Source organism: Bos indicus, chromosome 8 (assembly GCF_029378745.1).
Source record: "Bos indicus isolate NIAB-ARS_2022 breed Sahiwal x Tharparkar chromosome 8, NIAB-ARS_B.indTharparkar_mat_pri_1.0, whole genome shotgun sequence".
NCBI lineage: Eukaryota > Metazoa > Chordata > Mammalia > Artiodactyla > Bovidae > Bos > Bos indicus.
The window spans coordinates 72,685,824-72,713,009 of NC_091767.1; the positions used below are offsets into that span (position 1 = coordinate 72,685,824).

General features: G+C 39.6%; 1 protein-coding gene across 1 annotated transcript in view; it reads right to left on the bottom strand.

Annotated features, from left to right (window-relative positions):
* The window catches only part of KCTD9 (potassium channel tetramerization domain containing 9), an 81,186-nt gene that overhangs the window by 2,336 nt on the left and 51,664 nt on the right, over nt 1–27,186 (bottom strand). Inside the window, exons 7-11 of the mRNA XM_019966379.2 lie at nt 22,335–22,402; nt 22,152–22,247; nt 21,293–21,442; nt 3,769–3,874; nt 2,345–2,478 (exon numbers count right to left, since the gene is read on the bottom strand). Of these exons, the coding sequence (XP_019821938.1) occupies nt 2,345–2,478; nt 3,769–3,874; nt 21,293–21,442; nt 22,152–22,247; nt 22,335–22,402 (554 nt within the window). The remainder of the gene's footprint in view (nt 1–2,344; nt 2,479–3,768; nt 3,875–21,292; nt 21,443–22,151; nt 22,248–22,334; nt 22,403–27,186) is intronic.

Consider the following 27,186-nt stretch of genomic DNA (forward strand, 5'->3'; position numbering starts at 1 on the left):
AGTTGATTCTGGAGAAGGAAATGGCAACCCACTCCAGTATTCTTGCCTGGAAAGTCCCATGGGCAGAAAACCCTGGCAGGCTTACAGTCCATGGGGTCGCAAGAGTCAGACATGACTTAGTGACTAAAACACACATAGCTGATTTACCCTGTTGTGTTAGTTTCACGTATACAGCCAAGTGATTTAGTTATATATCTCTCTGGGGTTCCCAGGTGGCGCTAGTGGTAAAGAACCTGCCTGCAAATGCAGGAGATGTGAGTTGAATCCCTGGAGGAGAGCATGGCAACTCACTCCAGTATTCTTGCCTGGAGAATCTGATGGACAGAGAAGCCTGGTGGGCTATAGTCCATGGCGTCACAAGAGAGTCGGACATGACTGAGTGACTTAATGGTTTTACCACAATCTATGAACAATAATGCAAGGCATGGGGGTAGGGAAGATTCAGATTTTTAAACAGAGAAAGGGATTTTACTTAATAATTGTATCACGTAGCTGCCTAACATTAACATTCTCAGAGTAAGGAATTGCCTTTTTTTAACCCCCCAATTATGTATACAATTCAGTGAGTTTTAACAGATCTATATACAGCAGTGTAACCACCACAACTGGTAGTTGCTTTCAAATTTCCCTTGAGATCATAGAGTGACAGATGGGACAGGGATTTTTGGTTAAGTCCCTAGGGATGGTGGGGATGATGGTTAGAGAGAAGGGTGACTGCACATAACCTTTATAGTATAGAGGGTTAGCAGCTGCCCCAACAGTCATTCTGATTAGTCTTTGCAATCAGATAAAGGGAGGCATTCTACTGTTTAAATAAAGAACTCATGTGTAGTCACATGCTAACTGAAACAAAGGGAAAAGATCCTCATCTTAGGTGACAGTAACAATATTTAAAAAGTTAAATAACTACTTATAATAGGTTTATACCTTCAGTCTTAAGCTGGTTCTTTTTGCCTTCAAGTTCAACGGGGCCTGCTACTATGCTGCTAAGAGCTATCAAGAGAACAAGGTAAATTCAGATAAGAAATCTAGATGCTAGCTATGAAACAGGATCACTGAATTAAGGATTGTATTTTGGACCTTAGGACTAAATAGGACTGCATAGGAAGGAAGTATAGAGTGAAAGAAGGATAGATGAAAACACAGAAACAGTACTCTTAGTATTATAATGAAAAAAGAGCAAGATGAAAACATTTAAAAAAATCAACAAGCTAAATGTTGACATACTATTCTCTAGAATCCAATCTATGCCAGATTTTCTTGTATTAGGTCTGTATTGTTCAGTACAATACTCCTAGTCACACACAGCAGTTTACATTTAAATGAATTTTAATTAAATACAACTTACAAATCCATCCCTCGGTTGCTCTGGCTCAATAGCCAGATTCGGCTGGTAGGTGCTGGACTGAATAGCACAGCCACAGGACATGCCCATTGTTGCCGAAAGAGCTATCAGACAGTGATATAGACCCATTAACAGCTATGCAGTCTGCCAGCTCAATCTGCAACTCAAGATGATATATACCAGACAATTCTGATGAAAAAGATGACTGGCTGGACAGAATTAAAGTCTCAGGTTGAGATTCAAAAAAGAATATGATGCCAATTTAGAACAGGCTTTCCCTGAACCTGATTTCAAACACAGGTATCATTTCAATTTCCAAACAAGTTTAAGAAATAATCTGGCTCCATTTAATTCTGTTTGGAATTAAAATCTAAGAAAACCACAATCAAGTGGATTAAAAAAGCATATATCAAATGTATCTACCTGAGGGAGATCCAAGGAAAAGAGGAGAGATCAGCTCAGACTGAATGCCAGATGAACCTTCAAATATGCCATCTAGAAAAACGGTACTGATGAACCTATTGGCAGGGCAGGAACAGAGACGCAGAGAACAGACTTGCAGACATGAGGCAGGGAAGGAGAGAGCGAGACAGACAGAGTAGCACTGCCCCCCACACACTAGCTTGTGTAAAATAGATGGTGGGAGGCTGCTGTATAGCATGGGGAGCTCAGCTCCGTGCTCTGTGATAAAAATAGAGGGACGGGGTATGTATGTCTACCTATGGCTGATGTTGTAGTACCAGCAGAAGCTAACAACATTGTAAAGAAATTCTACTCCAGTTAAGAATAAAATCTGAACCCTAGCATCTGTAACTTAGGTAAGTAGATTCTGCTCTGGAATTCAAATTTGTTTAAACAAGCAACTGAAAGAAAAGCATTCCATCAACCTGGTTGGCACGTTACCTGGCAGTATTGAACAGCCAACTACTTTGCTTTATTTAAGTACATTTTGCAGGAGCTACTCAGTCATTCTGGATGAACAAATACTCAGTGACTCACCTCCAAATCAGTTCCTGCCAGAGTTGCCCCTCGGAGGTTACAGTTCTTCAACTTTGCATTCTTTAAGGTTGCAACTCTCAGGTTAATTCCTGTCATTTGACTTCCTTCCATATCCACACCTTTCAGATTAGCACCTAAAGTGAATATATTTTAGGAGCAGTTGAACTTAAAAATATTTATAGTCATTTATATTCAAAAGATGCAAGATGACTTAACAGGGGTAAATGTTGACCTCTGCGTCCTTTGGAAATGACTGAATTATAAATCTGTCTCTTGACCAATGTACATACATATGGAGTTCTTTGTTAACAATCTGTTTGCTTATATTATGAATTAAGAATTCATGTTTTAGTCTGTATTTTTGAGGGAGGAATTCAATTTGGTCCTAGAGTTTGCACTTTTAAATATGCCTCCAAAAATTTATGGTGATGGAAATGAGTTATGTGTTTTCTGCTGCTTGCTAAGTCGCTTCAGTCGTGTCCGACTCTGTGCTACCCCATAGACGGCAGCCCACCAGGCTCCCCCGTCCCTGGGATTCTCCAGGCAAGAACACTGTAGTGGGTTGCCATTTCCTTCTCCAATGCATAAAAGTGAAAATGAAGTTGCTCAGTCGTGTCTGACTCTTAGGGATCCCATGGACTGCAGCCCACCAGGCTCCTCCATCCATGGGATTTTCCAGGCAAGAGTACTGGAGTGGGGTGCCATTGCCTTTTCCATATGTGTCTTCTAGATATACAAATAAACAAAATGACAAGTTCATGGACAAAACAAAGCAATAAGGAATTCGCAGACAAAACATTACATCCAAAAGTGATAAAAAACTGTCTGGCTTTATGCAAACTGAAGTTCTTCATTTTGGTCCACAATTAAGACTGTGGTGTTCTGTTATGGTGCCCTGGGGGAAGGATGGAAGAAGGGATAGTTAGGGAGATGGGGATGGACAGGTACACACTGCTATATTTAAAATGGATAACCAACAAGGACTGACTATATAGTATAGGGAACTCTGCTCAATGTTACGTGTCGGCCTGGATTAGAGGAGTTTAGGGGAGAATGAATACATGTTTATGTATGGCTGAGTCCCTTTATTGTCCACCTGAAACATTCACAGCATTGTTAATCAGCTATATTCCAATATAAAATGAAAAGTTTAAAAAACAATGCTGTTCTGTTTGGACATTTAAGATGTTGATACTTATCTCCAGCTGAAGCTTCGTTAAAAACTGGAGGCCACATTTCCTGAGTTCAGCATGCTGGTTTCCATCACTGAGACCAAACAATGGCTTAGCCCTTTGCAAATCCTCTAAGACAGAAGAAATGTTCCTCCCTATGGTTATATTTTACCAGTAACAATTATTTTGCTGGGCTTTTTACTTAATGGTGTGTTTTTACTTTAGAGAAGGTAATTACAGAGAGACTCTTACCTTCTAAATTGGCTTTGAGACCAGAGGGATCTTCAAAATTACACAGCTTCAAGGATGCTCCCTCTGCATTAGAACACAGCATCTTGACGCCCTGGAGATTGGCACACTGGCCATGGAAAGAGTAAAGTCTGTGTTTATTATGGTTCAGAATTTTGTTTGGACTAGAAAAAATTGGCTCAAAGTAAAAGAAGAAAAGAAAAAATAAATCTGATATACTCACAATCAACTATTTTGTTTACAATAATTGTGAGAAGTTTTTAAAATAGTTGTTTTAAAAGAAAAAAAGCCAAATAAACAATAGCATTCCTACTTTACATGAAAAGAGTTTAGATAAAGAAGCTGGGGAGGGAGGACCATGACATCCCTATTTCTATTTTTATAAACCGCTCAGCTCATGACAATGTAACAGTTAACGTATGAAGAAAGCATAAAGTTGTTAGGATCTAGATCTTCTCTTATTACTGCAGGAATGCAATTTCTGATGCTCAGTAATGTTGTCACTACCTTCAATTCAAAGGTCGGACTGCTAAGGCCAGCAATGAAAAGTGCCATCTAGCTACAAACACCACCAAGTTGCTTGTAGGGTCTTTCTGTACCAACCATCGCTCCAAAACATTGTCAACCCTGAGTACCCAAATGGCAGTTCAAGATATAAAGAGGAAAAAGAAAGTACATTTTGGAACTTTAAATTTAATGCCATCAGATCTGATGTCTAACAACTACTGGATATGGCAGGAAGCTATCTATAAAGTCAGTGATAATGTTAGACCTTCCCTAATTGGGGCCAAAGCAGAAGGTAAAAAGTATTTTAAAAACCCTCAGACATTAAAGAAATGATAATTGCAGTTGTTATTATAATTAGACCAATGAAGAAATCTAAATGCCTAAGCCTGATTAGGGCTTCCCTTGTAGCTCAGTCAGTAAAGAATCTGCCTGCAGTGCAGGAGACCTGGATTTGATCCCTTGGTCAGGAAGATCCCCTGAAGAAGGAAATGACAACCCACTCCAGCATTCTTGCCCAGAAAATCCCACAGATAGAGGAGCCTGGTGGGCTGTAGTCCATGGGGTCCCAAAGAGTCGGGCACAACTGAGTGACCAACACTTACTTACTTAAGCCTGATTAAGTTATGTGATAACCATACCAAGAAAAATCCTTGTCTCATAAATGCAGTTTTATTCACCCACAGCCAATTCTAGTGAACAGAAGATGAACTACAGACCATTTCAAATCACAGATAACTGACAATCAGGTTTGCATTTCCATCCATGCCTGTGCTTTAACACGAGGTAGTTCAGAAGCTCAGACTGACAGGTAGGATAATGAGGACCTAGAAGATAACTCAAAGATGATTAGATTTTATGTACTTGAAAATATACTGTAAAAGGACAGGAAGGTGATATCTGAAAATAAATGTCTCTGGTTCTCGATGTAATGCTCCCAGGTAGAATATAAGTATTCCCAAGGTTATTATGTAAGTACTGCTCTCTACTCAAGGCTGTACTATGAATTCTCACAAAGAAATATATAAGAAACTCAGTGAGATTTTTTTGTCTTCAAAAACTGCAAAAAGTATTTCACCCTCTATTCATCAAATGGTAAAAGCAGGTCACCAACACTGCCACCTCAGAATGCAGCTACTAAGGAAATCAGCATTCTAGTTAGAAGATTTGGGCTATTTACTTTATCAAGGGGCAGTGGTTTTGATGAAAGCAGTTATTACTGTTTTTGAAAAGGGTAATGATATTAAGATTATGCTTAGGGCTTCCTTGGTGGCTCAGTGGTAGAGTTTGCCAGCTAATGCAGGAGACATGGGTTTGATCCCTGGTCCAGGAAGGTCCCACATGCCACCAGGCATCAAAGCTCGGTGCACAACTACTGAGCCCGTGCTCTGAAACCCATGTGCTGCTAACTACTGAAGTCCAAATGCTCTGGAGCCCATGCTCTGTAATAAGAGAAGCCACCAAAATAAGAAACCCATGCACTGCAATGAGAGAGCAGTCACCACTCGCTGCAACTAGAGAAAGGCCTACACAGCAACAAAGACCCAAAACAGCCAAATAAATAAATAAAACTATTAAAAAGCAAAAGATTGTTTGATAAATGGTCCTTGTCTTTAACAGAATAAAATATTTACAGGTAAAATAAGTTGCTTCAAAAATACTCTGTGGAGAGGAATAGACCATACACAACTGTTTCAACAGTGATACTGTTGATGCTGAGTAATGGAGATACAAAGAGATTCACTACACTAGCTCATTTTTGTCTATATTTCACATTTTCCAAAGGAAAAAGTCATCAAAAAAGACATAAGGAAAAGAAAACACCTGCTTTAGAGTCTAGCTCTAATGCTGCTGACAAACCAGCCTTTGGGGCTTGGGTAAGGGCACGTTTCGGTTTCTTAGTCTGTAAGACAGGGTCATACTCATCTTCAGTGTCCGTTCCAGGTCTTATCATCTGTTAAGTCTTGTACTGGGAATGTGCAATGGATTCATAAGAGCTGGATTACTATACCAGCTCCTACGCAGCAGGCTAAAGTCAACAATGAAAGGCAGATCAGGTAGAAGATGCATTCTAAAGGCACTGACAGAACAGAGGGTGCAGCTCAGACATGAACCCTGATAGCAGCTAAGGTCATCTTGATTGACAGCAGAATTGGAGGGTTCCTGCAGAAGGTTTCACAGCCCACAAGGGATCAACCAGGGAGAAGTTCAACAAGAGGGGTGGGAACGTCAGGTGCACTTTGTGCTTAGCTGGCCTCATATTCTGTGGACACTGCAGTACATATGACTGTTCATTAGCAGCCATCTTCAAGTGCCAAAGACTATTAGCCACTAGTTTTTACTTTCACAGCCCCTACACTCTGGGCGGTGACTCCTCAACATGAGCCATTTTAATCAATAAACTTGCAGTTCTGCAGCACTTTAGTATGTATCAGGTAAAATTACATAGGCCATTGCAAGACAAAGATGGCAGAGTAAAAGGACCTTGCGCTCATATCTTATGAGCACACCAAAATCACAGCAAACAACTATCCACAGAAATGACCGGAATCTACCCAAAAAAGATACTCTCTATCCAAACACATAAAGAAGAAACCACGAGATGGTAGGAGGGGTGCACTTATAATACAGTCAAACCTCATACCACCCAGGTGGGCAACCCACAGACTGGACAGTAATTATATCACAAAAGTTCTCCCACAGGAATGAGAGCTCTGAGCCCCACACCAGGGTCCCCAGCCTAAAGGTCCAGCACTGGGGGGAGGAGGCCCACAGAGCATTTTGCTTTGAAAGCCAGGAGGGCTTGATTGTAGATTGAGGGAAACAAAGGGGACCATGGGAAAGAGACTCAACTCTTGGAGAGCTAAGATAAGATCTTACACACACCGGAATCCAGGTCAAAAGCACTGATTCCATAGAAGCCTGGGCCAGACCTACCTGCTAGTCTTAGAGGGTCTCCTAGGGAGGTGGCAGGTGGGAGGCAGTTGTATTTCTCACTGGGTTCTTAAGCTGGTGGTGGACATAGTGGAAATCTATGTGAACTCCGGCTGGAGGCCCACATCTTGAGTCCTTGACACCAAGACCTGGCCCCACACAACAGCATGTAGGCTCCAGTGCTGGGATGCCTCAGGCCAACCAACCCACAAGCCAGAAATACAGCCCCAACTATCAGCAGACAGGCTTACTGAGCCCACAGAAACCTCCAGACATGCCCCTGGACATGCCCTTGCCCACCACAGGGCCAAGACCCAGCTCCAGAGGCAAGTGGGCAGGCATGAGCCCCTCCTGCCAGAAAGACTGCACAAGCCTCTAACCAGCCTCACACACCAGGGGGCAGACACCTGAAGCAAGAAAACTACGATCCTGCAGAACTAAGTCCATAAATATGAGTCAGAAACTATGCTGGGATCAGGCTGGTCCCTGGCTCTTAATGATGAGAAGGGAGTATACTGCTAGACACACAGGACAGCCCCCACTGAGGGCCACTTCCCCAAGGTTGAGAAATGTTACTAAGCTACTACATACATTGCTATTGCTAAGTCACTTCAGTCGTGTCTGACTCTGTGTGACCCCACAGACGGCAGCCTACCAGGCTTCCCCATCCCTGGGATTCTCCAGGCAAGAACACTGGAGTGGGTTGCCATTTCCTTCTCCAATGCATAAAAGTGGAAAGTGAAAGGGAAGTCGCTCAGTCGTGTCCAACCCTCAGTGACCCCATGGACTGCAGCCTTCCAGGCTCCTCCATCCATGGGATTTTCCAGGCAAGAGTACTGGAGTGGGGTGCCATTGCTTTCTCCAACTACATACATAAGAAATACAAATAGAAATTTAAACAAAATGAAACAGCAAAGGAATATAGTCCAGACAAAAGAACAAGATAAAACCTCAGAACAACTAAGTGAAGTGGAGATAGGCAATCTACCTGAGAAAGAGTTCAGAGTAATGATCGTAAAGATGATCCAAGAACTTTGGAAAAGAATGGATGCAGAGAGAGAAGTTGCAAGAAATTCTCAACAAAGAGTTAGAAAATACAAAGAATAAACAGAGTTGAAGAATCTAATAACTGAAATGAAAAGCACACAGAAGGAATCAACAGCAGAATAAATGAGGCAGAGGAACAAGGAGAGAGAAGAACTGTCTTCTAGTGAGTTGGAAGACAGACTGGTGGAGATCACTGCTGTGGAACAGAATCAGGAAAAATAATGAAAAGAAATGAGGACAGTTTAAGAGACCTCAGGGAAAAATGTCAAATGCATCAAGATTTGCATGATAGAGGTCCCAAAAGAAGATGAGGGAGAGAAAGGGCCTGAGAAAATATCTGAAGAGATAATAGCATGGGAAAGGAAATAGTCACCCAAATCCAGGATGCACAGGGCGTCCCGTTCAGTGTTAACCCAAGGAGGAACATGCTCAGACACATAATAATCAAACTGACAAAATTTAAAGAGAAAATATTAAAAACAACAAGGGAAAAGCAACAAATAACATACAAGAAAATCCCCATAAGACTAGTGGCCATTTTCTTACGAGAATCTCTGCAGGCCAGAAGGTAGTGGCATGATATATTTAAAATGATGAAAGGGAAAAACCTACAACCAAGAATACTCTACCCGGCAAGACTCTCGTTCAGATTCAATGGGAAAGCAAAGCCTTTACAGACAAGCGAAAGAATTCAGCACCTAAGAGAATTCAGCATCGGCTTTACTACAAATGCTAAAGGAACTTCTCTGCAAAGAAAAGGCCACAACTAGGAACAAGAATATTAGGAAACAGGAAACCTCACCAGTCAAGGCAAACATACAGTAAAGGCAGGAAATCATCCAGGCACAAATACAACATCAAAACCAGTAATCATGAGAGCAAAGGAGTATGCATGCAGAATTTTAAAAATATATTTAAAATTAAGAGATCAGCAACTTAATAATCTGTCCATATAGACTTCTATATCAAATCCTCATGGTAACCATAAACAAAAAAATCAGTAATAGATATATACACAGAAAAGAAAATGTAACCCAAATACAACATTAAAGATCATCATCAAATCATAAGACAACAAAGGAGGAAAGGAAGAAAAAACACCTACAAAAACAAATCCGAAACAGTTAACAAAATGGCAACAAGAACATACATATTGATAATTATCTTGAATGTAAATGGATTAAATGCTCCAACTAAAAGACAAAGAATGACTGAATGGATACAAAAATCAAGACCCAGAGATACGCTGTCTATAGGAGACCCACTTCAGAGCTAGACACATACAGAGTGAAAGTGAGGGGGTAGAAAAAGGTATTCCATGCAAATGGAAATCAAAAGAAAGGTGGAGGAGCAATACTCAAATCAGACAAAACAGGCTAAAATGAAGACTGTTACAAGAGACAAAGATGCACCCTACATAATGACCAAGGGAATAAACCAAGAAGATATAACAATTACAAATATATGTGCACCCAAAATAAAAGCACCCCAATATAAAGCAAATGTTAACATACATAAAAGAAGAAATTGAGACTGACACAGTAACAGTGGGGGACTTTAACACCCCACTTACACCAGTGGACAGAACAGCCAAACAAAATCAGTACGGAAAAACAGGCCTTAAAAGGAACATTAGAGCAGATGGACTTAAATTGATATTTATACAGCATTCCATCCAAAGTAGCAGAATACACATTCTTTTCAAGTGCACATGGAACATTCTCCAGAATTTATCACATGCTGGGCCACAAAGCAAATCTTGGTAAGTTTAAAAAAACTGAAAATTGTATCAAGCATCTTTTCCAACCATAATGCTATGAGATTAGAAACCAAATCCAAGGGGAAAAAAAATTACAAAAACCACAGATACGTGGAGGATAAACAATATGCTAGTAAACAACCAATGGATCCCTGAATAAATTAAAAAATATCAGAGCCAAATGAAAATGAAAAAATGACAATCCAAACCCTATGGGATGCAGCAAGAGCAGTTCTAAGAGAGAAGTTTATAGCAATAAAAACTTACCTCAGAACAAAAGAAAAATCTCAAATAAACAACCCAGTGTTACACCTAAAGCAACTAGAGAAAGAACAAACAAAATCCAAAGTTAGTAGAAAGAAATCATAAAGATCAGAGCAGAAATCAATAAACTAGAACTACAGACTAATAACTGAAAAGATCAATGAAACCAAAAGCTGGTTCTTGAAAAAGATAAAACAAAAACAAAAACAAAAACACCTGATGAACCTTTAGCCAGACTCACCAAGGCGGTGGTGGGGGGGCAGGGGGCGGGGGGGGAAGAAGGCCCAAAGGAATAAAATTAAAAATGAAAAAGAAGTTACAACAAACACCATGGAAATACAAAGGACCATAAGAGACTACCACAAGCAACTATATGCCGATAAAACTGGCAACCTAGAACAAATGAACAAGTTCTTACAAAGGTACAATCTTGCAAAACTGAACCAAGAACAAATAGAAAATATGAACAGACCAATCACAAGTACTCAAATTGAATCTGTGACTCCCAACTCCCAACACACAGAAGTCCAGGAGTATTAAACATCTATTAAACATTTAGAGAAGAGTTAATAGTTATCCTTCTGAAACTTTTCCAAAAAACTGCAGAGGAAGGAGCCCTTCCAAACTAGCTCTGTGAGGCCAGCATCACCCTGCTACCAGAATCAAAGATAACACAATACCATCTTTCTAGATTCCAGATGCATGTGTTAATATACTATATTTGTTTTTCTCTTTCTGACTTACTTATAGAGAAAGAAACATCAACATATATACACTATCATGTGTCAGATGTATAGCTGGTGAAAAGCTGCTGTATATTGTAGGGAGACCAGTTTGGCGCTATATGATAATCTGGAGGGATAGGATCAGGGGAGGGGACAGAGGCTCAAGAAGGAGGGGATACATGTATCATTATGGCTGTTTCGTGTTGCTTTATGGCAGAAACCAACACAAATTATAAAAACTAAAATATGAAAAAGAAAAAAGATACCACACAAAAAGGAAATTATAGGCCAATATCACTGATGATATTGAACCGGACACGGAACAACAAGCTGGTTCAAAATTGGGAAAGGAATACATCAAGGTTGTATATTGTCACCCCGCTTATTTAACTTACATGCAGAGTAACATTAGGCAAAATATTGGACTGGATGAAGCTCAAGTTGGAATCAAGATTGCTGGGAGAAATATCAACAATCTCAGATATGCAGATGACAACCACCCTAAAGAAAGAGGAACTAAAGAGCCTCTTGATGAAGGTGAAAGAGGTGAGTGAAAAAGCTGGCTTAAAGCTCAACATTAAAAAAACTAAGACCGTGGCATTCAGTCACTTCACGTCCTTCATGGCCAAATACATGGGGAAAAATGGAAAACACTGACAGACTTTGTTTTGCTGGGCTCTAAAACCACTACAGATGGTGATAGCAGCCATGAAATTAAAAGATTCTTTCTCCCTGGAAGAAAAGCTACGACAAACCTAGAAAGTATATTAAAAAGCAGAGACATCACTTTGCCCACAAAGGTCCCTCTAGTCAAAACTATGGTGTTTCCAATGGTCATGTACAGATGTGAGAATTGAACCATCAACCTGGAATATTCACTGGAAGGACTGATGCTGAAGCTCCAATGCTTTGGCCACCTGATGTGAAGAGCCGAATCATTGGAAAAGACCCTGATGCTGGGAAAGACTGAGGGCAGAAGGAGAAGGGGACGACAGAGGATGAGATGGTTGGATGGCATCATCAACTCAATGGACAGGAGTCTGAGTGAACTCTGGGAGACGGTGAAGGACAGGGAAGCCTGGCTTGCTGTATTCCATGGACTTGCAAAGAGTTAGACACGACTGAGCAACTGAACAACTGAACAACAACATATCATTGATGAACACAGATGCAAAAATCCCCAGCAAAATATTGGCAAACTGAATCCAGCAATGCATTAAAAGGATCACATATCATGATCAAGTGGGATTTATCACAGGGATTCAAGAATTTTTTCAATATCCACAGACCAATCACTGTGATTCACATTAACAAACTGAAGAGTGAAAACCTTATGATCATCTCAATCAATATAGGAAAAGCTTTTGATAAAATTCAACATGCATTTATGATAAAAAAAAAAACTCTCCAGAAAGTGGGCATAGAGGGAACTGACCTCAACATAATAAATATTGGCAAACCCACAGCTAACATCATATTCAGTCATGAAAAGCTGAAAGCATTTCCTTTAAGATTAGGAACAAGACAAGGACATTCATTCTCACCACTTTTATTCAACACAGTTTTGAAGTCTTAGTCACAACAATCAGAAGAAAAAGGAAAAAAAGCTATATTGAAAAAGTAATACTATCACTGTCTGCATATGACATGATACTTTACACAGAAAATCCTAAAGATGCTATCAGAAAACTACTAGAGCTCATCAATAAATTCAGATAAGTTGTAGAATAGAAAATTAATACACAGGAACCTATTATATTTCTATATATTAACAATGAAAAAGAAAGGAAACAATCTCATTTACCACTACAGCACAAAGAATAAAATACCTAGGAGTAAACATATCTAAGAGGGTAAAAGACTAATACTTAGAAAACTGTAAGAAGCTAGTAAAAGAAATTGAAGATGATACAAACAAATGAAAAGACATATCATGTTTCTGGACTGGAAGAATACTGTCAAGATGACCATACTACCTAAAGCAATCTACAGATTCAATGAAATCCTTATCAAATTACCAATGGCATTTTTTACAGAACTAGAACAAATTTTAAATTTGCATGGAGGTGCAAAAGATCCCAAGTAGCCAAAGCCACAGAGACACCAAAGGTGGTGGATTAGAAGGAAGTGCGCTCATCTTTTGTGAGAACACCAAAATCACAATTAGCTACTGAACAACCATCAATAGGAGGATGTTAGAACCCACAAAAAAAGATACTCCATGTCCAAGAACAAAGGAGAAGTGGCAAGAAGATGGTAGGAGGGACACAATCAGTTTTAAAATCAAACCTCACACTCCCCAGAGACTTGGAGGAAACAAACAAAACCCTGTGCACACCAGGACCCAGGGAAAGGAGCAGTGACCCTCCACAAGAGACTGAGCCAGACCTCCCTATGAGTGTATGAGTGTCTCCTCCAGAGGCATGGTGAGCAGTGGCCTGCCACGGGGACAGGGGCACTAGCAGCAGCAGTCCTGGGAGGCACGGCATGTGGCCTAAGTCCTCTTGGAGGAGGTCGCTATTAGCCCCACCACAGAGCCGCTGGGTGGACAATCCACAAATTGGAGAAAAATTAAAACAAAGAAGTTCTTGCACTCCTGTGAAAGTTCTAGGCCCTGCAAGAGACTTCTCAACACAGAGATCCGGCAAAGGGGCAGGGAATCTGACTTTGATGGTCAGCAGGATTTGATTACAGAACTTCTATAGGACCGGGGAAACAGAGACTCTGGGAGGGCACAGAAAAAGCTTCCTGCACACCAGGACCCAGGAGAAAGGAGCAGGGACTCCACAAGTGACTGAGCCAGACGTGCCTATGAGTGTCTGGGAGTCTGCAGCAGAGGCATGGGTTTACAGTGGCCTGCTGCAGAGTCAAGGGACTCTAGGACTGTGCCACCTCAGGCCAAACTACAGGGAGGAAACACAGTCCCAACCATCAGCAGAAAACTGGATTAAAGTTCTACTTAGCACTGGCCCTGCCCACCAGAGCAAGATCCAGTTTTCCCTACAGACAGTGCCTCCTATCAGGAGCTTACACAAGCCTCTTGTCCTCATCCATCGGAGGGCAGACAAAATGAAAATCATAATCACAGAAAACCAACCAAAATGATCACATGGATCACAGCCTTGTGTAATTCAGTGAAACTATAAGCCATGTCATGTAGGGCCACTCAAGAAGGGCAGGTCATGGTGCAGAGTTCTGACAAACGGTGGTCAACTGGAGAAGGGAATGGCAAACCAGTTCAGCATTCTTGCCTGACGAACCCCATGTCCAGTATGGAAAGACAAAAAGATACGGCACTGAAGGAGGAACCATTCTGCGGCACCCCCCACCACAACCCCAGGTAGGTAGGTGTTCAATATGCTACTGGAGAAGAGTACAGAAAAACTCCAGAAGGAATGAAGAGGCTGAGCCAAAGCAGAAAGGATGCCCAGCTGTAGATGTGTCTGGTGGTGAACGTAAAGTGCAATGCTGTAAAGAACAGTATTTCATTGGAAATATTGGGAAATCCAGTATTAGGTCCATGAATCAATGTAAACTGGAAGTGGTCAACAGTAGATGGCAAGAAGGAACATCAACATTTTAGGAATCAGTGCACTAAAATGGACCAGAATGGGTGAATTTAGTTCAGATAACCATTATATCTACTACTGTGGCCAAGAATCCCTTAGAAGGAATGAAGTAGCCCTCATAGTCAATAAGAGAGTCCAAAATGCAGTACTTGGGTACAGTCTCAAAAATGACAGAATGATCTTGGTTCATTTCCAAGGCAAACCGTTCAACATCACAGTAATCCAAGTCTATGCCCCAACCACTAATGCCAAAAAAGCTGAAGATGAATGGTTCTTTGAAGTCCTACAAGACCTTCTAGAACTAACACCAAAAAAAGAAGTCCTTTTCATTATAGGGGACTGGAATGCAAAAGTAGGAAGTCAAGAGATACCTGGAATAACAGGCAAGTTTGGCCTTGGAGTACAAAATGAAGCAAGGCAAAGGCTAACAGAGTTTTGCCAAGAGAACACACTGGTCTCAGCAAACACCCTCTTCCAACAGTATAAGAGATGATTCTACACATGGATATGACCAGATGGTCAATACCAAAATCAGATTGAATATTTGCAGGCAAAGATGGAGAAGTTCTCTCTACACAGCCAGCAAAAAGAAGACCTGGAGCTGACTATTGCTCAGATCATCAGCTCCTTACTGCAAAAATCAGACTTGATTGAAAAAAGTAGGGAAAACCACTAGGTCACTAAGGTATGACCTAAATTAAATCCCTTATGATTATACGGTAGAAGTGACAACTAGATTCAAGGCATTAGATCTGATACACTGCCTGAAGAACTACAGATGGAGGTTTGTACCATTGTACAGGAGGTAGTGATCAAAACCATCCCCAAGAAAATGAAATGCAACAAGGAAAAATGGCTCCTTGAGTAGGCCTTACAAATAAATAAGAAATGAAGAGATGTGAAAGTCAAAGGAGCAAAGTAAAGATATACCTATCTGAATGCAGAGTTCCAAAGAACAGCAAGGAGAGATAAGAAAGCCTTCTTAGGTGGACAATGCAAAAAATTAGAAGCAAACAATAGAATGGGAAAGACTAGAGATCTCTTCAAGAAAATTAGAGATACCAAGGGAACATTTTATGCAAAGATGGGCACAGTAAAGGAGAGAAACATAAGAATCTCAAAGAAGCAGAAGAGATTAAGAGAAGGTGGCAAGAACACACAGAAGAACTGTACAAAAAAGGTCTTAATGACCCAGACACAATGGTGTGGTCACTCACCAAGAGCCAGACATCCTGGAGTGTGAAGTCAATTAGGCTATAGGAAGCATTACTACAAACAAAGCTATTGGAGGTGATGGAATTCCAGCTAAGGTATTTCAAATCCTAAAATATGATGCTGTTAAAATGCTGCACACAATATGCTAGTAAATTTGGAAAACTCAGCAGTGGCCACAGGACTGGAAGAGATTTCATTCCTATCCCAAAGAAAGGCAACGCCAAAGAATGTTCAAATTACCACACTATTGCGCTCATTTCACCTGCTAGCAAGGTAATGCTCAAAATCCTTCAAGCTAGGCTTCAACAGTGCATGAACCAAGAACTTCCAGATGTTCAAGCTGGATTTCGGAAAGGCAGAGGAAACAGATCAAATTGCCATCATCCACTGGATCATAGATAAAAGGAATTTCAGAAAATAATATACTTCTAATTCATTTACTAAGCTAGAGCCTTTGACTGTGTGGATCACAACAAACTTTGTTTGAATGTTGTGACTTTCACAACATTCTTCAAGAGATGGGAATACCAGACCCTTTACCTTACCTGCCTGCTGACAAACCTGTGTACAGGTCAGGAAGCAACAGTTAGAACCAACATGGTACAACAGACTGATTCAAAATTTGGCAAGGGCTCAAGCCTGTGTATTGTCATTCTGCTCATTTAACTTATATGCAGAGTACATCATGCGAAATGCTGGGCTGGATGAATCACAAGCTGGGATCAAGACTGCTAGGAGAAATACCAGTAACCTCAGATATGTCGATAACACTACCCTAAAGGCAGAAAGCGAAGAGGGACTAAAAAACCTCTTGATGAAAGTGAAAGATAAAAGCAAAAAGCTGGTTTAAAACCAAACATTCAAAAAACTAAGATAATGGCATTCACTCCCATCACTTCATGGGATCATCATCATCAAAGATATCTGCCATCACTTCATGGCAAATAGATGGAAAAAAAATGGCAACAGTGACAGACTTTCTTTGGGCTCCAAAATCACTGCAGATGGTGACTGCAGCCATGAAATTAGTACTGAATATAATTCCCGTGATTTACAGTAGGACCTTGTTTATCTGCTTTATGTACAGTAGCGCGTAAGTATTGTGTATCTTTATAATTTTTTAAGTAAACTGAGATAACCCAATGAATAGCCTACTAATACTCTCCTGGTACCTAAATATGATATGCTAGGTGACAAGGGCTTATAGAACTGGAGACCCAAAGACTGTCCACTTTCTCTGACCAAGTTATGATAATAAAAGAATCTCTTAAGACCAGCAGAGTTCCTGGGAATGGTGGGAATTCCAGTGTAGCCCCTGCTAAGTAAGCAGATTGGTTCTTGCTACAGCTGTTTGGTTAGCTGGAAGGGCAGTCCTCTATCCAGGATGCAGTTAGTGAAGGGAACATGGCCAGAATGATCATGTGGATCATTCTCAGTGATGCAGTGGGTTCCAGTTTATGAAGGTCTGTGGGCACCTTGGTCAGGGGCTTGAATTTTATTCTAAGTCAAGTGAGAATCTGCTGTGGAAATCTACATAGCTCCATTTCTCCTGTATATTTATCTCAAATATTTCTGCTGTGTTCACAAACGGGTAGAAGAAACAAGAGGACAGAATGAATAAACAGAAAGATGTTCAGACAAGGGAATTACTGGTTTACAAGTGAATTATGATTCACTTGGAAGACTAGCATAAAAATTAGTGGAATCTATCTATTTTGGTACTATCAAGGACAGAAGGAGACAAGATGATAGAGTGTGAGGTTTTTATCTTAACCTTGATAAAGGAAACTAAGAAAGCAACCAAAGTGAGACATTTCCATGTTTTTGTCTCTGCAAACATTTAACCAAAGAGGTTAGACTTAGGGCAGGAAGAATGTTGAAAAAGAGAGGTGCTTGGGATAAGGGGTCAAATATACGGGGGCTGAGATTTCTCAGGGAAGATGAAAAGATGAAAGTGTAGTATCAAGCAAACTGAAGGTCTGTCTCTGTATCAAGGTGTACATCAGAGAAGCATCAGTGTTGAGAGCAACCATTCTGTTCCTGATTGGATTAGATTTTGTGTTTGTTTCCATGAAATTAAAAGACGCTTGCTCCTTATAAGAAAAGCTATGGAAAAACCTAGACAGTGTATTGAAAAGCAGAGACATCACTTTGCCTACAAAGGTCCAATTCAATAAAAACTATGGTTTTTTTCAGTAGTCATGTATGGATGTGAGAGTTGGACCATAGAGAAGGCACAGAAGAACTGATGCTTTTGGAACTGTGGTGCTGGATAAAACTCTTTAGAATCCCTTGGACAGCAAGGATATCAAATCAGTCAATCCTAAAGGAAATCAACCCTGAATATTCATCAAAAGGACTGATACTGAAGCCAAAGCTCCAATACTTTGGCTACCTGATGTGATGAGCTGACTCACTGGAAAAGACCCTGATGCTGGGAAAGACTGAAGGCAGGCAGAAAAGGGGGCAACAGAGGATGAGATGGTTGGATGGCATCACCAACTCAATGGATAGAAGTTTGCTCAAATTCTGGGAGACAATGAAGGACAGGAAAGCCTGGTGCGCTGCAGTCCATGGCGGTCACATAGAGTTACGACACTACTGAGCGACTGAACAACAACAACAAAGATACTGAGAAAGAAACTGGAGCTGGAGGAATCATGCTCCCTGACCACAGTAATCAAAACAGTATTGTGCTGGCACAAAAACAGAAATATAGATCAATGGAATAGAAAACCCAGAAATAAACGCACACCTATTGTCAATAATGTATGATAAAAGGGCAAGAATATACAGTGAAGAAAAAAAGAGTCTTTTCAACATGTGGTACTGGGAAAACTGGAAAACTACTTAAGAAGGAAACTAGAACAGTGTCTACCATCACATACAAAACTAAACCCCAAATTAATTAAAGACCTAAATGTAGAACTGGATGCTATAAAACTCCTAGAGGAAAACATAGACATAACACCCCTGTACATAAATCGTGACAGAATCTTTTTGGATTCATTTCCAAATGAATAGAATGATGAAAATAAAAACAAAAATAAACAAATGGGGCTTAATTAAAAGCTTTTGGACAGCAAAGGAAACCATAAACAAAATGAAAAGACAAGCTATAAAATGGGAGAAAACATCTGCAAACCATGCACCCCCAAGGTCTTAATCTCCAAAATATAGAAACAGCTCATGCAGCCCAATCATAAAATGGGCAGAAGAGCTAAACAGATATTTCTCCAAAGAAGACATACAGATGGAAAACAGGTACATGAAAAGATGCTCAACATTGCTAATTATTAGAGAACCTCAAATCAAAACTACAATGAGGTATCACTTCATACCATTCAGAATGGCCATCATCCATCAAAAAATCTACAAATAATAAATGCTGGTTGAGAGTATGGATAAAAGGGAGCTGTCCTACACTGCTGGGAACATAAACTGGTACAGCCACTATGGAGAACAATGTGGAGGTTCCTTAGAAAACTAAAATTAAAGCTACATATAATCCTGCAATCCCACTCCTGGGCATATATCTGAAGAAAACTATAATTCAGAAATATAAATGCACCCCAGTATTCATAGAGGCACTATTTACAATGGCCAAGACATGGAAGCAACCTAAGTGTTTATTGACAGATGAACAAATACAGAAGCTATGGTATATACAGACACACACACAGTGGAATATTATTCAGCCATAAAGAGAATTTTTAAATGCCATTTGCAGCAATATGGATGGATCTAGAGATTATCATACTAAATGAAGTAAACCAGAGAAAGATAAATATGTATGATATTGCTTATATGTGGAAGCTCAAATGAACTTGTTTCCTACACATGAAGGGACTCAGACATAGAAAACAAATCTGTGGTTACCAATGGGCAAAATGGGATGGGAGGAGGGATAAATTAGCAGGTTGGGATTAACATATACACACTACTATATACAAAACAACAAACAAGGACCTACTGTGTAGCAAAGGAAACTGTAGTCAACAGTTTATAATAACGTATTAAGGGAAGAGAATCTGAAGAGGACTATATATATATATATGTATGTATACATACATACATATACAGTGTATGTATATGTAACTGAATTGCTGTACTATACACCTGAATGCCAAATGATACTGTAAATCAACTACATTTAAATAAAAAAAATTATAAACAAATGATAAATAGGTATATTGGCCTTCATATCAATGACACAATATGGGTAGAACAAGCATTTAAAGAGAAGAAAATTATGGTTCAGGCTCACAGTAATGCTATAATTAAACAAAATAGAGAACCAGTTATATTTAATGATCCAGTCTATCTTTTTCCCCATTCCCTAACAGAAACCAACCAAACTGTTTCTCAGCATTTCAGAATTTGAAAGCTAGGTCCTTCCCTTTGTAGTGTTAGTGTTTCGCTTATGTTGTTTTTCAGTTTGATCCTCCATCATAACATGCAACAAGCAGGGTAAAAATAATGGAAATGTGTGTTGGCAGATTTTGTTATTAGATCTAAGTTTCATAGAAAAACACCTTGCAACTAAGGAATAAAGCCAAAATTATAAAATTTAATAAACACTTATTCAGTGACTACTACAAGCAAGTTAATATATTAGGTCTTATTAATTGAAAGAGCTTTCCTGGTAGCTCAGCTAGTAAAGAATCCACCTGCAATGCAGGAGACCCCAGTTCAATTGCTGGGTTGAGAAGATCTGCTGCAGAAGGGATAGGCCACCCACTCCAGTATTCCTGGGCTTCCCTGGTGGCTGAGCTGGTAAAGAATCCGCTTGCAATGCGGGAGACCTGGGTTCAATCCCTGGGTTGGGAAGATCCCCTGGAGAAGGGAATGGCTATCCACTCCACACAGATATGGACCTTGATATTAAGCAACTTAAAGTTCTTAGAAGTTACATTTCACTGTTGCTTTTACATATATCCTCTCACCTCAAATAGGTTATCTGTTATATAAATGCATGCATACACATACGGATACACACTTACACACACACACACAAATACTTGTAAACGCATATATATACGTAGAAGGAGAGAATCACCAAGATGCTAACTTACAGATTGCTGCATACCACATTTGTTTTAACGTATCTGCCAAATACCCCCAGAGAAATAACATTTTCCTATTCCAGAAATTATGTGGAATAGAAAGTTCTTTCTATTTCTATTCTATTTCTATTCTTTCCAAGGTTCTTTCCAGCTTTACCCTATTAATTCACAGAAAATAGAAGTTCTGATAACGTGTTGAGGAGATTGGTATCTAATTTCAAGATTTAATTTCTTATCAGTTGCTATACTTTATAGGTGGATATTTAATAAAGCATCTCAAAGTTGCAAAACCAACCCATTTCACTTTCAGAACCTTAAGTTTTGTCATCAACCTAGTAAACTGATGTAAAAGCTTCATTAAGAGAGAGGTGTAATTTGTGCTCTTTGAGAGTGTTCAATAGACTAAAATTTTAATTTTATCTTGTAACCAAAGATGATTCTTACGTCAAGGACTGATCCAGAGAGATCGGCTCGTTCAAGATTTGCACAGCAGAGATTGGCGTGGGCAAGATTGCAGCGACTTAAATTGGCCATTTTGAAGTTAATGTATCGCAGGTCCAATCGAGAAAGATCAGCACCACTGAAGTTTAAACCCTAAAATTAAAAAACACAAATGGTCACAATATATAAACCATCTGTTGTATTTAATTTAACCACAATAGTTAAGCACCGTGGTTTATAGAAGTAATTGGCAGTTCAGTCACTTGGAGTCTATTACAAAACATCATCAAATGGAACTCAGATATATAAAATCAGTATCCTTAATGGAGTCTTAAAAGTCACTCGATTTACATATAACATTAGAATGCATTTTGGCTATGCCTCATTTATGTGCAGAAGTTGCTAAAAAGATAGATCTCTGCTGGTCATGCACCTGTTGATCACTATTTTTAATAAATTGTACTTATGTTATTAATTCTATAATTCAAGAACGTTATATTGTTAAAACTGAGTATTGCAGTTTTTAATATCATTATTGCTATAACACATAAAAGTATAAGTATCTTCCACTGCCACTGACTGATCATACATAACAGCTGTACAAATAATTGACTTTTTAATTGTTGGAATTTCTATGCACTACCAAAAACTGCTGTATGAGGCATAATTAAACAGTAAAAGACTATTACATCTCTTTTTTATGCTAACCATTTTGGGACTGACTCAATGCTATGACCCATAATTAAAATATATCTTGCATGAAAAAAGAAAATAAGGTAAGAAAAAAATTCCTAGAAGAATTTAAAACTTCCCTCACAGACTTACTGACACAAATAACTCATGTAAAATCTGCTTCAACTACCTGGCAACGCAATTCTGATTTGGTTGGAGTGGCGAGCAGAAACCGGACAAATTCCTTTCGAGATATGGGTGAATGATCCTCTGGTGGTTGTGAATTCTTGAAGACATATTGACAAATTAGTGTAGAATTCTGGGAGACAGTTACAATAAATATATTATTTGGCTAATGTAAAAAGAAACTTACCTTTATTGCCACTTCCAGGTGTTCAATCAATGAGTCAATACCAAAAAATCTCGCTTCTTCTAACACACCTATCATAACAAAAACAATTTGACTTTTATAGAATACTATTCACCTCAATAAGCCTTTATAAAGGATTCTATAAAGTTAAATTCTCACAAGTGAAATACAAGTTTTGCTGTCATTGCTCCGTGTCTGACTTTTTGTGACCCCATGGACTGTATCCCAGGAAAGAAACTGGAGTAGGTTGCCACTGCCTTCTCCAGTGGATCTTGCCAGACAAGGGATTGAATCCACGTCTCCTGCACTGGCAGGCAGATTCTTTACCACTGAGCCATCAGGGAAGCCTTGAAATACAAGTAGGGTAGGCTATCCCACTTTATACAAGAAAAACAACTAATGTTTAGAACATATGTAGCAGTAGCAGCAGCAGAACATATGTATAATACTTAAAAATATCTGTAAATAAAGCTTTCTAAATAGTTTACATATAGCAAAAGAAAAAAAACAGAAGACTAATGAATCAGAAAGAAAGCTTTCCATATTACAAAATTATTTCAGAAAACTACCTTATATAAGCCCTAGGCCAAAAAAATCCAAATTATCACACATTCTTAAATAACTGATACAGTGATTTTTAAACCCAATAATAAATGCTTAGCTCACCTAATCTTAACACTTCATTGACTTTTTCAATGAAGCAGATCAGAATAAGTTTGTCACAAGTATCTTTTACTTACTGAATCAGGAAATTATAGAAATAAATAAAAGCAAGCCAGCTTCAAAACAAAAGGCAGAAGTATAATTTAGAAACTTTGTTATAGGAGAATCAATTTTTTAAAAGGGATTTCTAGGGGACTCCAATCAGGATGGCAGAATAGAAGGACATGGAGCTCACTCTCTCCAACAAGTGTATCAAAAATTCACCTACATCTTGAACAGTTCTCATAGAAATCTTGGAATGCTGGTAGAATATCCCAAACACCCCAAATTACATGAAAGATCTCCACATAACCAGGTAGGACCAGAAAAAAAGAAAAAGAAATCGGGATGGTACTTGCCAGCCCGGGAGGAAGTTGTGAAAGAGGAAAGGTTCCTAATCCTGAGATCAGCTGGTACAGAATCAGATCGGGTGATACTAGCCTCTAAAGCTCCCTTTCTGTCCCAGCTGATCTCCCCACCTGTGAAGAAGCTTCTGAGGATGTAGGAAGTTTTCCTTTTTCACAACTCCCTCCCAGGCATGCAAGTCTCATCCCAATATGAAGCAGGGCAAAGGGTAACAGTTTTTCCAAAAGAACACACTGGTCACAACAAACACCCTCTTCCAACAAAGCAAGAGAAGAGGCTACACATGGACATCATCACCACATGGTCAATACTGAAATCATTCAGTATATATTCTTTGTAGCCAAAGATGGAGTAGCTCTGTACAGGCAGCAAAAACAAGACCTGATGCTGACTGTGGCCCAGATCATGAGCTCCTTATTGCAAAATTCAGACTTAAAATGAAGAAAGTGGGTAAAACCATAAGGTCCCTCAGGTATGACCTAAATCAAATCCTTATGATGTAAATCCCTTATAATGTAAATCGCTTATACAGTAGAAGTGACAAATAGATTCAAGGGATTAGATCTGACAGAGTGCCTGAAGAACTATGGACAGAGATTTGTAACATTGCACAGGAGGTGGTGACAAAACCATCCCCAAGAAAATAAAATGCAAAAAGGCAAAAAATGGTTGTCTGAGGAGGCCTTACAAATAGCTGAGAAAAGAAGAGAAACGAAAGGCAAAGGAGAAAAGGAAAGATATACTCACCTGAATGCAGAGTTCCAAAGAACAGCAAGGAGAGAGAAGAAAAACTTCCTAAGTGACTACTCCAAAGAAATAGATGCAAACAATAAAATGGGAAAGACTAGAGATCTTTTTAAGAAAATTAGAGATACCAAGGGAACATTTTATGCAAAAATGGGCACAATAAAGGACAGAAACGGTATAGACCTAACAGAAGCAGGAGATATTAAGAAAGGGTGACAAATATACACAGAACTGTACTAAAAAGGTCTTAAAGACTAGATAATCACGATCATGTGGTTACTCATTTAGAGTCAATATCCTGGAGTGTGAACTCAAGTGGGCCTTAGGAAGCATTATTATGAAGAAAGCTAGTGGAGGTGATGTAATTCCAGCTGAGCTATTTCAAATCCTAAAAGATGATGTTGTGAAAGTGCTGCACTCAATATGCCAGCAAATTTGGAAACTCAGCAGTGGCCACAGGACTAAAACAGTTCAATTTTCATGCCAATCACAAAGAAGGACAATGCCAAAGAATGTTCACACTACCACACAACTGCACTCATTTCACAGGCTAACAAGGTAATACTCAAAATACTTCAAGCTAGGCTTCAACAGTATGTGAACCAAGAAATTCCAGATGTACAAGCTGGATTTAGGAAAGGCAGAGGAACCAGAAGTCAAGTTGCCAACATCTGCTGGATCACAGACAAAGCAAAAGAACTCGAGAAAAACTTCTACTTCTGTTTCACTGACTGTGCTAAAGCCTTTGACTGTGTGGATCACAGCAAACTGTGGAAAATTCTTAAAGAGATGAGAATACCAGACCACCTGACCTGGGGCCTGAGAAATGTGTATGCAGGCCAAGAAAAAACAGTTAGAACTGGACATGGAATGATGGATTGTTTCAACCTTGGGAAAGGAGTACATCAAGGCTGTATACTGTCACCCTGCTTATTTAACTTACGTGCAGAGTACTCATGTGAAATGCTAGGCTGGATGAATTCCAAGCTGGAATCAAGATTTCTGGGAGAAATATCAATAACCTCAAATATGTAGATACCACCACCCTAATGGCAGAAAGTGAAGAGGAGCTAAAAAGCCTCTTGATGAAGGTGAAAACAACATTCAAAAACCTAAGATCATGGCACCTGGTTCCCTCACTTCATGGCAAATAGATGGGAAAAAAAGGAAACAGTGAAAGACTTTATTTTGGGGGCTCCAAAATCACTGTGGATGGGGACTGCAGCCATGAAATTAAAAGACACTTGCTCCTTGGAAGAAAAGCTATGAGAAACTTAGTGTATTTAAAAAACAGAGACAGCACTTTGCCAACAAAGGTCTGTATGGCCAAAGGTATGTTTTTTCCAGTAGTCATGGATGGATTGAAAGTTGGACCATAAAGAAGGCTGAGCGCCAAAGAGTTGATGCTTTTGAGCTGTGGTGCTAGAGTTGACTAATGAGAGTCCCTTGGACAGCAAGGAGATCAAGCCAGTCAATCCTGAAGGAAATAAATCAACCCTGAATAGTCATTGGAAGGACTGATGTTGATGCTCCAATACTTTGGCCATTTGATGCAGATATGACTCACTGGAAAAGATCCTGGTGCTAGGAATCATTGAGAGCAGGAGGAGAAGGGGACAAGAGGATGAAATGGTTGGATGGCATTACCAACTCAATGCATATGAGTTTGAGCAAACTCTGGGAGACAGTGAAGGACAGAGAAGCCTGGCTTGTTCAGTCCATGGGATCACAAGAGTCAGTCAGACTTAGCAACTGACAACAACAGAAGCTCAGAGAAGCGTGAGGCACACATTTATGATGAAAGCTGTTCAAAGCATGGGCACAGAAAGAACCTACCTTAACAGAATAAAGGCCATTTATAACAAACCCATAGCAAACATAATCTTAACAGTGAGAACTGAAAGCATGCCCTCTAGGATCAGGAACAAGACAAGACTGCCCTTTCTAACCACTATTATTCAACACAGTTTTGAAAGTCCTAGCTACAGCAATCAGAGAAGAAAGAAAAGTAAAAGGAATCCAGTTTGGAAAGGAAGAAGAAAAACTATTTGCAGATGGCATTGATACTGTACATGAAAAACTCTAAAGATACTATCACAAATTTACTAGAGCTAATCAGTGAATTTATTAAAATCACAGGATAAAAAAATCAATACCTAGCAATCACTTGAATTCCTATACACTAGCAACGAAAAATAGAGAAACTAAGGAATTAAACACATTTACCATTGCAACAAAAATAATAAAATACCTAGGAATAAACCTACCTAAGGAGACAAAAATTGGATTAAAGATTTACTGCACACGGCCCTGTCCATCAGAACAAGAACCAGTTCCCCCCTCAGGTCAGTCTCTCCCATCAGGAAGCGTCCATAAGCCTCTTATCCTTCTCCATCAGAGGGCAGACAGACTGAAAACCACAGTCACAGAAAACTAACCAAACTGATCACATGGACCACAGCCTTGTCTAACTCAATGAAACTATGAGCCACGCCATATATGGCTACCCAAGATGGACGGGTAATGGTGGAGAGTTCTGACAAGATGTGGTCCACTGGAGAAGGGAGTGGTGAACCACCAGTATTCTTGCCTTGAGAACCCCATGAACAGTATGAAAAGGCAAAAAGATAGGACACTGAAAGATGAAGTCCCCAGGTCAGTAGATGCCCAAAATGCTACTGGAGATCAGTGGAGAAATAACTCCAGAAAGAATGAAGAGACGGAGCCAAAGCAAAAACAACACCCAGTTGTGGATGTGACTGGTGACAGAAGCAGAGTCCAATGCTGTAAAGAACAATATTGCACAGGAACCTGGAATGTTAGGTCTATGAATCAAAGCAAATTGGAAGTGGTCAAACAGGAGATGGCAAGAGTGAACATCAACATTTTAGGAATCAGTGACCTAAAATGGAGCGGAATGGGTGAATTTAACTCAGATGACCATTATATCTACTACTGTGGGCAAGAATCCTTAGAAATGGAATAGCCATCACAGTCAACAAAAGAGTCTGAAATGAAGTACTTGGATGCAATCCAATCT